The sequence below is a fragment of the Ranitomeya imitator genome, chromosome 2 (assembly GCF_032444005.1).
Source record: "Ranitomeya imitator isolate aRanImi1 chromosome 2, aRanImi1.pri, whole genome shotgun sequence".
Taxonomy (NCBI): Eukaryota; Metazoa; Chordata; class Amphibia; order Anura; family Dendrobatidae; genus Ranitomeya; species Ranitomeya imitator.
Window position 1 is genome coordinate 486,171,713 of NC_091283.1, and position 13,758 is coordinate 486,185,470.

At 40.9% G+C, this 13,758-nt stretch overlaps 1 protein-coding gene across 1 annotated transcript in view; it reads right to left on the reverse strand.

Moving 5' to 3' along the window:
• Positions 1-3,029: 3,029 nt before the first annotated feature.
• Positions 3,030-13,758, reverse strand: part of MEIOC (meiosis specific with coiled-coil domain) — a 195,194-nt gene continuing 184,465 nt past the window's right edge. The window contains exons 5-6 of the mRNA XM_069754881.1: positions 3,552-3,735; positions 3,030-3,454 (exon numbers count right to left, since the gene is read on the reverse strand). Of these exons, the coding sequence (XP_069610982.1) occupies positions 3,297-3,454; positions 3,552-3,735 (342 nt within the window). The 3' untranslated portion in view covers positions 3,030-3,296. The remainder of the gene's footprint in view (positions 3,455-3,551; positions 3,736-13,758) is intronic.

A 13,758-nucleotide genomic window follows, 5' to 3' on the forward strand; every position in this document is an offset into this window, starting at 1 on the left:
CTGTAACAAATTCATTGCAAACTCCTATTTAGAAAAAGATGATCAAATCAAGTTAGAGATACAGGGCTTAATTTATAATCCACTGACACATCCCAAATTCTGGTTGGAGAAGGGTCAGACCGGCCACATAACTCGATCGCAGTGTAAAGCTCGGACAGGCCGTCGGCTCTCCCGACCCAAGCATGTATTTCTATGAAGACTGTACTGCTCACAGGTCAGCTTCCAGTCTGAGGATTGTGATCCTGGTCCGAGTTATATGGCCATCTGACTCTTCCCTAAAGGCTCTTTCACATTGCTTTCAGTCACCCGTTCCTTGGTCACATCGGGGCTTGCGTCCGAACCCCCTACCCCCAGCCAAAATGGGATTTGGGCATATGCACTGACGGGCCATAGACTAGAATGGTGCTGACAGAGAGAATGTGGGCTCTGCCGTGCATTATTTTCTGGCATATATGTCTACTATGTCTGAGTGTCTGCCTCCAGGAAGTGTATACACCTGAAAATGATGCACGGTTACATCTGGGAGTTCAAACGTAAGCCCTGAATGGATCACCGAACGGGTGCCTGAAAACAGTGTGAAAGCATCCTTAGAAGAACTGATTTTTATCAATGCTATACACCGTTCAGAAAACAAGAAACCAGATCAATTTGCATTAGGTAGCATTCACACATCAGAGTGATGCTACCATCCGAGAGACACGGATTAATTTTTTTCTCATTTGTCATCTAGTTACTTGTTTCTTTTCCACTGAAGGTGTGTGCTGGTTTCCAAGCAAATAAAAAGGTCCAATTTATAATAAGCAATAGATCCTTGAGCCATGGAAGAAAATCTGTATGTTGCGTATCCCATAAACTTTAATGTTCAAGTTTGATCAGAAAAATTGGACGTGCTCAGAGTCATACTGATCTCACTTTCGGACCTGTGATTTTAATGGATGTGTGAGTATATCCATTTTACTCAATAGGTCTCAATGCTATCCAATAAAAAAAAAAAAATTAGATGTGTGAATGTACGGTAACTGTATAGTCTGAATATCTTATTCACACAAAATAAATGTGTACAACAGTGCATGGAAGCCCTCCTAACAAAATTTCCTAAAGCCACAACAAGTCTAGCAACTGTTTTACACTCCAGAAAAATCATAGAAACTTTCTAAATACTTAAATAAAATCTTTAAAGGAGCTAGCTGTTTTCAGATGTCCTAAATGTTCGGTGATACTCAGGTGGGTGCAGGAAACATGGTGTAATGGGCAGCTTGTCCATGATCTTGGAGTGAAACCTACGTTTTGACTTCACCAACTACAGCGTTGTCCTGATCTTGCTCAGTTTCAGCTAAAGACTAGTTCACAGTTGGTGGTCTTAGTGCTTCTGGCCCCAGAAGTATCTCAGTAGAAAGATGTTATTAGTAGGTATATGGGACCACATTTGGGAGAATATGTAGTGCAGCAACCAATGTGCCAACACATGGTGTCAGTGGACGAGTAGTGATGAGCGAGTGTACTCGTTGCTCGGGTGGTCTGAGTATTTGTAAGTGCTCAGCGATTTATTTTTTGTTGACGCAGCTGCATGATTTACAGCTGATAGACAGCTTGAATACATGTGGGGATTCCCTAGCAACCAGGCATCCCCCACATGTACTCAGGCTGGCTAGCAGCCGTAAATCATGCAGCTGCGTCAACAAAAAATCTCCGGGCAGTTACAAATCCTCAGAGACCACCCGAGCAACGAGTACACTCGCTCATCACTAGTAAAGAGGTGTAATAAGGCACTGCTAAGTGTGAACTTGGTCTTGAGAACAACAAGACCATTGCATTTAGTTAACCAGAAGTGGCTGTTTAATAGAGGCACTTTTATTAAGCCACACCAAGGGCACAATTATCGTTTCTGCTTACCCAGATTATATGGTAGAACTGATTGCTTTGTAATTAAAAACTGATAAAATGCAATTCTGCATGGAATAATAGAAGACTATTCATTGCATACTCTCTAGAAGCATGGTTTGCTGAATCATTGTTCTTGTTCTGTATAATCAGTCATCTAAAATGGGATTGGAAGATTTTTATTTTATAAAGTTTCAAGAATGTGAAGAAATAAATACTCTGATCCTTTAAATACATCTGCAACTGAATGATGGATTACAATGTTGGTGCCCGTTTCCATGTAAATGGGCAACTAAACTTCCGGTCACGGATCATAGGAGAAACATGAAGGTTTTCATGTCAACAATTAATGCAGGTGTGTAGCAGTTCAACACTGCAACCATACACATTCTGGCCTCTAGTACAAGTTAGGGAAAAAATAATTATCTGACTGGTTGCTGCAGGTAATTCCTTTAGGCAATTTACAGTAATTGAAATATGTGAGGCCCATGTATTTTGGCTATGTAAAGGCAGTAATATCTGCTGTGATAACTTGCCTGAAGCAGAGCGGATCTGCCAGGTAAGGAGTCAAATGGAAGATTTTGTGCACGTTAAAAAACATTAAAATATTAGGGCCTTCATTGATTGTACAGTTGTACTTTTTTTTCAAAAAGAACTGGATTGGCCAAACTTCTCAGCAGAATAGAACTAAAAGATGAGTAACCGGAGAGCTTAACTACCTAGATTTCTTAATATAGTTCAGATGTAAATATTCTTAAAAATTGGGGGTAACCGCATTTCCATTAGTATTTCACAGTAGTTATATTTTAATGTACTTAATTCTACTGCCCTACTCCCCTTTTACTAAAACAAGAAGTAAACTAATAAGTGATTTTGGTCCATCTTGATAAACTAACATAACGCAAGAGAACGAACAGACTACCAGTTCTGCCAAGACTCTTGTTGCTCCCTCTCATCTCCTGGTGACTCTTTTTCCTAGAACCACTGCTACTGGTGGCTTCTTCCATTGCCATTTGGGGAGGACTGATGGCAACAGATGGTCTGTGCAAAGTACATCCAGGTCAGAAGACATAATGAAAGATGGAGGACACAGTAAAGCTAGCCTCTCATCTCGTTATTTCTCCTTCATTCTGTGTAATACTAGCATATGCTGTAGTGTTTTGTTTTCTTACAAATGGAAGTGCATGGGAAACACAGAACTCTATGCAAAAAAATTGCATACATTATTGCCATATGTTTAGCGTCTATATCAGAAATACAAGATGTATATTCAGAAATAAGAGGAAAAAATATGATGTGACTTGAGTTTAAACAGCACCAGAAGGAAAGAGGGAACACCAGGAGTTGAGGCAAAAATCCAACCTTGGGTGTTATCAGGGACATTTCCTTTGCTAAATTAAAATACACAATTCTGATCATGCGACTTTCCAACAAGCTGCAATATCCACTCCACCAGTACTTTGTGCAGGTGGTGACTTGGGCAAAGTCATCTGCAAGGCACACCAAAACGCTGTTCGGGCCTTACGTGTTGCCATAGCCATTTCTCCAACTGAAGAAGCGAGGATGAAGATATCTGTTTTGAGAGAAGAAAGCTATTACATTTCTGCAGTTTAGATATGTGATTATTGGGTATAAATATCTTTCTCAATTGCTTTTTTTTAAAATTTTACCTCTGTTGTCATTCTGGCGAGGTCTCCCATGCCTCTGGTGATGATTTGAGGTATTCATAATCTCATTCTTGCGTTGGGTATGAACATTGTTAATCGCCTGTAAGTAACGGTCCATCGCAGTGGAGATGTTGGCATGAAGAGGCGAGCTCCTAATGCGCTCCATTTTACCCAGAAGAGTTACCACCTTGTAGAAAAGATACTGCAATATCAGAACTAATGTGTGTAAGCACAAAGCGTGGTTAACCCCTTAGCGACCGGGCCAAATGTTTAAAATCTGACCAATGTCACTTTACATGGTAATAACTCTGGAACGCTTCAACAAATCCCAGTGATTTTGAGATTGTAATTTTTCATGGCTCATAATTTATGATGATAAATTTAGGTCAATATGTTTTCTGTTTATTTATAAGAAATATCAAAAATTTGCCGAAAATGTAAAAAAAAATTAGCAATTTTCAAACTGTGAATGATTATCCCTTTAAGGCCGGGGTCACACTTGCGAGTGCAATGTGAGAAACCCGCAGGAGTCTCTTGCATCAATACCCGGCACAAATATTTTAGGTTTTGCAGTAATTTTTCAAGGACAATTTTTTTTTTTTTTAGAGACCTATCCAGGTTTGAAGTGACTGGAAGTCCTATATATTGGAAAACCTAAAGTGATATCATTTTAACCCCTTAACCCCCCGGAGCTTTTTTTCATTTTTCACTCCCCTCCTTCCCAGAGCCATAACTTTTTTTATTCTCCCGAATATCCTCCATCCTCTGGAATTCTTTACCCAACACATCCGACTATCAACCACATACGGAACCTGAAAACCCACCTCTTAAGGAAAGCTTACAACCTGCACTGACCCCGCTGCCGCCTCATCACTACCGAAGCTACCGCCTCACCAACACCGGAGCTCCTGCAACCCTCAACCTACTGTCCCCTTTCCCACCATCCTGTAGAATGTAAGCCCGCAAGGGCAGGGTCCTCGCCCCTCTGTATCAGTCTGTCATTGTTAGTTTTGTTTACTGTAAGTGATATTTGTATTTTGATGTAACCCGCTCCCATGTACAGCACCATGGAATTAATGGTGCTATATAAATAAATAATACTAATTTTTGCATCAAAATGGCCATGTGATGGTTTGTTTTCTGCAGGACAAGTTGTACTTTTGAACGACACCATTGGTTTTACCATGTCGTGTACTAGAAAAAGGGAAAAAAACTCCAAGTGCGGTGAAATTGCAAAAAAGTGCAATCCCACCCTTGTTTTTTGTTTGGCTTTGTTACTATGTTCATTACCCCCTTCACCCCGAAGCCTGTTTTCACCTAAGTGACAGGGCCAATTTTTACAATTCGGACCATTGTCACTTTATGAGGTAATAACACTGAAACACTTCAACGGATCCTGGTGATTCTGACACTGTATTCTCGTGACATATTTTAATTTATGATAGTGGCAAAATTTCTTTGATATTACTTGCGTTTATTTGTGAAAAAAACGTAAATTTGGTGAAAATTTTGAAATTTTCTAGCTTTGAATTTTTATACCCTTGCATCAGAGACTTAACATTTCCCACATGTCTACTTTACATCAGCACAATTTTGGAACCAATTTTTTTTTTTTTGTTAGGGAGTTATAAGGGTTAAAAGTTAAACAGCGATTTCTCATTTTTTCAACAAACATAACAAAACCATTTTTTAGGGACCACATCACATTTGAAGTCACTTAGAGGGGCTTATATGATTTAAAATACCCAAAAGTGACACCATTCTAAAAACTACACCCCTCGAGGTACTCAAAACCACATTCAAGAAGTTTAATAACCCTTCAGATGCTTCACAGGAATTAACGGAATGTGGAAGGAAAAAATGAACATTTAACTTTTTTTTCACATAATGATCTTTTAGCAACAATTTTTTTTATTTTCACAAGGGTAAAAGGAGAAAATGGACCACTAAAGTTGTTGTGCAATTTCTTCTGAATACACGGATACCACTGATATGTGGGGGAAAGCCACTGTTTGGGCACACGGCAGGGCTCGGAAGGGAAGGAGCGCCGTTAGACTTTTTCAAACCAAAATTGGCTGGAATTGAGATTGAACGTCATGTCGCGTTTGAAGAGCCCCTGATGTGCCTAAACAGTGGAAAACTGCCACAAGTGACCTCATTTTGGAAACTAGACCCTTCAAGGAATTTATCTAGATGTGTGGTGAGCACTTTGAACCCCCAGGTGCTTCACCGAAGTTTAGAACGTAGAGGCGTGAAAATAAAAAATCCAATTTTTCCCCAAAAATGATCTTTTAGCAACAATTTTTTTATCTTCACAAGTGTAAAACGAGAAAATGGACCACTAAAGTTGTTGTGCAATTTCTCCTGAATACACTGATACCCCATATGTGGGGGAAAACCACTGTTTGGGCGCACGACAGGGCTCGGAAGGGAAGGAGCACCATTTGACTTTTTCAAACCAAAATTGGCTAGAATTGAGATCGGACACCATGTCGCGTTTGGAGAGCCCCTGATGTACCTAAACAGTGGAAAACCGCCACAAGTGATCCCATTTTGGAAACTAGACGCTTTAAGGAACTTAGATAGCTGTGTGGTGAGCACTTTGAACCCCCAGGTGCTTCACAGAAGTTTAGAATGTATTGGCATGAAAATAAAAAACAAAGTACGCCTGCCCCGGAGCCGTGGCTGAAGATCAGAAGAGGACTTCTTGGAATGAAGATGGGAGGCGCCGCAGCGGACCAGAGACGCCCATCCGACCGGACCAGCAGCGGGACCGCCCCTGGGTGAGTATAATCTAACGTCTTTTTCTCCTCTTTCAGGTAACATCGGGGGCTTATCTACAGCATTACAGAATGCTGTAGATAAGCCCCTGATGCCGGTGGGCTTACCTCACCCGCGATTTTCAGGGTGACAGGTTCCCTCTAACGACCAGAGGTATTTTTGATTTAGTATTTTCATTTTTTGCTCCCCTTCTTCACAGAGCCATAACTTTTTTATTTTTTGGCCAAAATGACCATGTGAGGGATTGTTTCTTGCGGGACAAGTTGTATTTTTGAACGGTATCATTGGTTTTAACATATCGTGTACTGGAAAATGGGAAAAAATTCCAAGTGTGGTGAACTTGCACAAAAAGTGCAATCCCTCAGTTGTTTTGTACATGTTCACGAAATGCTAAAACTCCAGGTTATTGTGAGTTCATAGACACCAAACATGTCTAGGTTCTTTTTTTACTTAGGTGGTGAAAAAAATTCAAAAGTTTGTACATAAAAAAAAATTGTGCCATTTTCCGATACCTGTAGCTTCTCCTTTTTTGGTGATCTCAGGTTGGGTGAAGGATAATTTTTTTGCATGCCAAGCTGACATTTTTAATGATACCATTTTGGTGAAGATACGATCTTTTGATCACCCGTTACTGCATTTTAATGCAATGTTGCTGCAACCAAAAAAACCCATAATTCTGGTGTTTTGACTTTTTTCCCCCCGTTACACCGTTTAGCTATCGGGTTATTTTTTTGGGGGGGATTGATAGATTGGGCAATTCCAAATATGTGTATGTTTTTTATTGTTATATTATGAATGAGGGGTGATTTAAACTTTTATATTTGTTTTATTTTTTAAAAACATTTTTTTTTTTTTAACATGGCGTGCTTCAATAGACTCCACGGGAGACTCGAAGCTTCCATTATCCGATGGGCTCTGCTACATACAGGCGATGATCAGATCGCCTGAATATAGCAGAAATATTCACTTGCTATGAGCACCGACCACCAGGTGAAGCTCATAGCAATACAGCAGTGACAACCATAGAGGTCTATTGGAGACCTCTAGTTGTCATGCCAACCCATCGGTGAACCGCGATCACATGATGGGCTCACCGATGGGCGGGATTTCCGATGTGCTTGCCGGAAGTGCGATAGATTGACAGCGGCATTTAACTAGTTAACATCCGCGGGTGGATCGCGATTCCACCCACGGCTGTTAGAGGCAAATGTCAGCTGTTCAAAAAGCTGAGATGTGCCGGAAAAGATGTGGGCTCAGCACCGGAGCCCCAAAGGGAGTAAGTCTGACATCGGCATACTATTATGCCCAATGTTGGAAAGGGGTTAAGGGGCCTATATGGCAGAAAATACCCAAATAACCCTTCAGGTGTTTCACAGGAACTGAAGCAATGTAGAAGGAAAAAAATAAACATTTAAATTTTCTTCACAAAATTTTTTACTTAAGACCCAATTTATTTATGTTCATAAAGATATTCAGACAAATTAGACCCTGATATTTGTTCTGCAATTTCTCCTGAGTACACTGATACCCCAGGTGTGGAGGAAAACCACTGTTTGGGTGCACAGGAGGGCTGGGAAAGAATGTAGCATCATTTGACTTCTTAAAGCTATGTGCACACGTCAGGAATTTCTGCAGAATTTTCCTGAACAAAACCGGACTTTTTCTGCAGGAAATCCGCATGCGTTTTTGACGCGTTTTTTTTCTGGAGATTCCCAATGCATAAAATAGCGGCAAAAACGTGAAAAATCCGCAAAATTAAAGAACATGATGCGTTTTTTACCGCAATGCGTTTTTTTTTTGCGGAAAAAAACGCATCATGTGCACAAAAATTGCAGAATGCATTACAAATGATGGGATGCTTAGGTATGCGTTTTTTAAGCGTTTTTCCCGTGGAAAACTGCTGAAAAAACGAGAAAACTCCTGAACGTGTGCACATAGCCTCAATGTAAAATAGTTTTGAATCGAGAACGGACACCATGTCGCATTTGGAGAGACCCTGATTTACCTAAACAGTGGAAACCTCCCACAAGTGACACAATTTTAGAAGCTAGACCCCTGAAGGAACTTCTAGATGTGTGGTGAGCACCTTGAACCTCCAGGGGAGTCACATAAGTTTATAACGTAGAACAGTGAAAATCAAAAAAAAAAACAAAAACAAATTTTTTTCCACAAAAATGATCTTTTTGCCTCAAATTTTTTAATTTTCACATGTGTAACAGGACCCCAAAAATACCCCATATGTGGGGGAAAACCACTGTTTGGGTGTACAGCAGCGCTCGGAAGTGAAGTAGCAAGGTTTGACTTTTTGAACACAAAACTGTCTGGAATCGACATCGAATGCCATATCAAGTTTGGAGTGCCTTGATGTGCCTAAACAGTAGAACCCCCCCCCTTCCCCCACAAGTGACACTATATTTGTAAACTAGATCTCTCAAGGAGCTTACAGTTATATGAAAAAGTTTGGGCACCCCTATTAATCTTAAGCTAAATGTTTTATAAAAATTGTTTTTTTTGCAACAGCTATTTCAGTTTCATATATCTAATAACTGTTGGACACAGTAATGTTTCTGCCTTGAAATGAGGTTTATTGTACTAAAAGAAAATGTGCAATCTGCATTCACACAAAATTTGACAGGTGCATAAGTATGAGCACCCTTATCATTTTCTTGTTTTAAATACTCCTACCTACTTTTTAGTGACTTACTAAAGCACTTTTTTTGGGTTTTCTAACCTCATTGAGCTTTGAACTTCATAGCCAGGTGTATGCAATCATGAGAAAAGCTACTCAAAGTGGCCACTTGCAAGTTGTTCTCCTGTTTGAATCTCCTCTGAAGAGTGGCATCATGGACTCCTCAAAACAACTGTCTAATGATCTGAAAACGAAGATTATTCAACATAGTTGTTCGGGGAAGGATACAAAAAGCTGTCTCAGAGATTTAACCTGTCAATTTCCACTGTGAGGAACATAGTAAGGAAATAGAAGAACACAGGTACAGTTCTTGTTAAGGCCAGAAGTGGCAGGCCAAGAAAAACATCAGAAAGGCAGAGAAGAAGAATGGTGAGATCAGTCAAGGACAATCCTCAGACTACCTCCAGAGAGCTGCAGCATCAACTTGCTGCAGATGGTGTCACTGTGCATCGGTCAACTATACAACGCACTTTGCACAAGGAGAAGCTGTATGGGAGAGTTATGCGAAACAAGCCGTTTCTGCAAGCACGCTACAGAGTCGGCTGAGGTATGCAAAAGCACATTTGGAGAAGCCAATTTCTTTTTGGAAGAAGGTCCTGTGGACTGATGAAACCAAGATTGAGTTGTTTGGTCATACAAAAAGGCGTCATGCATGGCGGCCAAAAAACACAGCATTCCAAGAATAACAGTTGCTACCCACAGTAAAATTTGGTGGAGGTTCCATCATGCTTTGGGGCTGTGTGGCCAATGCCGGCACCGGGAATCTTGTTAAAGTTGAGGGACGCATGGATTCCTCTCAGTATCAGCAGATTCTTGACAATAATGTTCATGAATCAGTGACAAAGTTGAAGTTACGCAGGGGATGGATCTTTCAGCAAGACAATGATCCAAAACACCGCTCCAAATCTACTCAGGCATTCATGCAGAGGAACAATTACATTGTTCTGGAATGGCGACCCCAGTCCTCAGACCTGAATATCATTGAACATCTGAAGGATCATTTGAAGAGGGCTGTCTATGCTCGGCGACCATCAAACTTAACTGAACTGGAATTGTTTTGTAAAGAGGAATGGTCAAAAATACCTTAATCCAGGAACTCATTAAAAGCTACAGGAAGTGACTAGAGGCTGTTATTTTTGCAAAAGGAGGATCTACTAAATATTAATGTCACTTTTCTGGTGGGGTGCCCATACTTATGCACCTGTCAAATTTTGTTTGAATGCAGATTGCACATTTTCTGTTAGTACAATAAACCTCATTTCAAGGCAGAAACATTACTGTGTCCAACAGTTATTAGATATATAAAACTGAAATAACTTGCAAAAAAAACAATTTTTATAAAATATTAAGCTTAAAATTAATAGGGGTGCCCAAACTTTTTTATATAACTGTATGTAGATATGTGGAGATCACCTACAACTCTCAGGTGCTACACCGAAGTTTATATTGAAGAGCCAAGAAAATAAAAAAATAACATTTTTCCCTTAACCCCTTAGACGTACTATCCCGTCAAGGTGACCTGGGACTTAATTCCCAGTGATGGGATAGTACGTCCAGCGCGATCAGCTGCGCTCACGGGGGGAGCGCGGCCGAGTGTTAGCTGACTATCGCAGCTGACATTCGGCACTATGTGCCAGGAGCGGTCACGGACCGCCCCTGGCACATTAACCCCCGGAACACTGCGATCAAACATGATCGCAGCGTTCCAGGGGCATAGGGAAGCATCGCGCAGGGAGGGGGCTCCCTGCGGGCTTCCCTGAGACCCTCGGTACAAGGCGATGTGCTCACCTGGTACCGAGCGTCTCCTCCCTGCAGGCCCCGGATCCAAAATGGACGCGGGGCTGCATAAGTTTCCTTTAGGGAGGTGGCTTTCCAGAGCCTGCTCAAAGCAAGCGCTGGTAAGCCTGCAGCCCTGCTTGTCAGATCGCTGATCTGACACAGTGCTCTGCAAAGTGTCAGATCAGCGATCTAACCCCATAAAATTATGCCCCCCCCATCCCGGGGCAATGTTATAAAGTAAAAAAAAAAAAATATTCACATGTGTAAAAAAAAATAAAAATTCCTAAATAAAGAAAAAAAAAATATATTGTTCCCATAAAGAAATGTATTTATCTAAATAAAAGAAAAACAATAAAAGTACACATATTTAGTATCGCTGCGACCTATAAAACTGTCCCACTAGTTAACCCCTTCAGTGAACACCGTAAATTTTTTTTTTTAAAAACGAGGCAAAAAACAACCCTTTATTATCATACCGCTGAACAAAAAGTGGAATAGCATGCGATCAAAAAGACAGATATAAATAATCATGGTACCGCTGAAAACGTCATCTTGTCCCGCAAAAAATGAGCCGCCATACAGCGTCATCAGTGAAAAAATAAGAGTTATAGTCCTTAGAATAAAGCCATGCAAAAATAATTCTTTTTTACATAAAATAGTTTTTATCGTATAAAAGCGCCAAAACATAAAAAAATAATCTAAATGAGGTATCGCTGTAATCGTACTGACCCGAAGGATAAAACTGCTTCATCCATTTTACCAAACGCAGAACGGTATTAACGCTTCCCTCCCCCTCAAAAAAAAACTTCATGAATAGCTGGATTTTGGTCATACTGCCTCACAAAATCGGAATACAATGCGATCAAAAATGTCACGTGCCCGAAAATGTTACCAATAAAAACATCAACTCGTCCCGCAAAAAAACAAGACCTCACGTGACTCTGTGGACCAAAATATGGAAACATTATAGCTCTCAAAATGTGGGAACACAAAAAAATATTTTTTGCAATAAAAAGCATCTTTTAGTGTGTGACAGCTGCCAATCATAAAAATCCGCTAAAAAAGCCAGCTATAAAAGTAAATCAAACCCCCCTTCATCACCCCCTTAGTTAGGGAAAAATAGAAAAAATAAAAAAAATGTATTTATTTCCATTTTCCCATTAGGGTTGGGATTACATTTACGGTTGGGATTAGGGGTGTGCCAGTGTTAGGGGTGTGGTTAGGGTTATGGTTGGGATTAGGGGTGTGTTTGAGTTAGGGGTGTGGTTAGGGTTGGGGGTGTGGTTGGGATTAGGGGTGTGTTTGGGTTAGAGTTTGAGTTAGAATTCGGGGTTTCCACTGTTTAGGCACATCAGGGCTCTCCAAATGCAAAATAGCGTCCGATCTCAATTCCAGCCAATTCTGCGTTGAAAAAGTAAAACAGTGCTCTTTCCCTTCCGAGCTTTCCCGTGCGTCCAAACAGGAGTTTACCCCAACATATGGGGTATCAGCATACTCAGGACAAATTGGACAACAACTTCTGGGGTCCAATTTCCCTTGTTACCCGTGGGAAAATAAAAATTTGGGGGCTAAAAAAACATTTTTGTGGGACACAAATGATTTTTTATTTACACGGCTCTGCGTTATAAACTGTAGTGAAATACTTGGGGGTTCAAAGTTCTCACTACACATCTAGATAAGTTTCTTGGGGAGTCTAGGTTTCAATATGGGGTCACTTGTGGGGGGTTTCTACTGTTTAGGTACATCAGGGGCTCTGCAAATGCAATGTGATGCCTGCAGGCCAATCCATCTAAGTCTGCATTCCAAATGGCTCTTTCCCTTCCGAGCTCTGCCATGCGCCCAAACGGTGGCTCCCCCCCCATCCCACATATTGGGTATCAGCGTACTCCATACAAATTGGTCAACAACTTTTGGGGTCCAATTTCTCCTGTTACCCTTGGGAAAATACAAAACTATGGGCTAAAAATAATTTTTGTGAAAAAAAAAAGATTATTTTCACAGCTCTGCGTTATAAACTGTAGTGAAACACTTGGGGGTTCAAAGCTCTCACAACATATCTAGATAAGATCCATAGGGGGTCTACTTTCCAAAATGGTGTCACTTGTGGGGGGGTTTCAATGTTTAGGCACATCAGGGGTTCTCCAAACGCAACATGGCGTCCCATCTCAATTCCAGCCAATTTTGCATTGAAAAGTCAAACGGCGCTCCTTCCCTTCCAAGCTCTGCCATGCACCAAAACAGTGGTTTACCCCCACATATGGGGTATCAGCGTACTCAGGACAAATTGCACAACAACTTTTGGGGTACAATCTCTTCTGATACACTTGGGAAAATAAAAAATTGGGGGCGAAAAGTTCATTTTTGAGAAAAAATATTATTTTTTATTTTTACGGACAAATATTTTACATTTTTACAAGGGAAAATGGGTAAAAAGAAGAATAAAATTTGTCCCACAATTTCTGCTGAATGTAAAGATACCCTATACCAGGGGTCTCAAACTGCATTCCTCGAGGGCCGCAAACCATACGTGTTTGCAAGATTTCATTAGCATTGCACAAGGTGCTGTAATCATTATGTGTGTAAGTGATTAAATTATCACCTGTGCAGTAGAAGGAAATCCTGAAAACATGACCAGTTTGCAGCCATTGAGGAATGCAGTTTGAGACCTCTGCCCTATACCCTGTACAGTACTGCTTAGCCACAGACTTGGGGGGGGGGGGGGGGGGTTGGGGGGAAGGAGCGTTATTTGTCTACTGGAGGGCAGATTTCCCTAGAATTGTTTGCAAACTCCATATACAGAGCCCCTAAGAGGTAGCAGAAAAGAATACCCGCTCAAGAGACCCCATTGTAGAAATTATACCCCTGCCAAACATGTGGACTCTAAAGGTGGTCTATGCACACTGGAGCGCAGAAGGGGGGAGGGGGGGGGGGCATTTGGGAGCGCAGAATTACCTTTGGGGG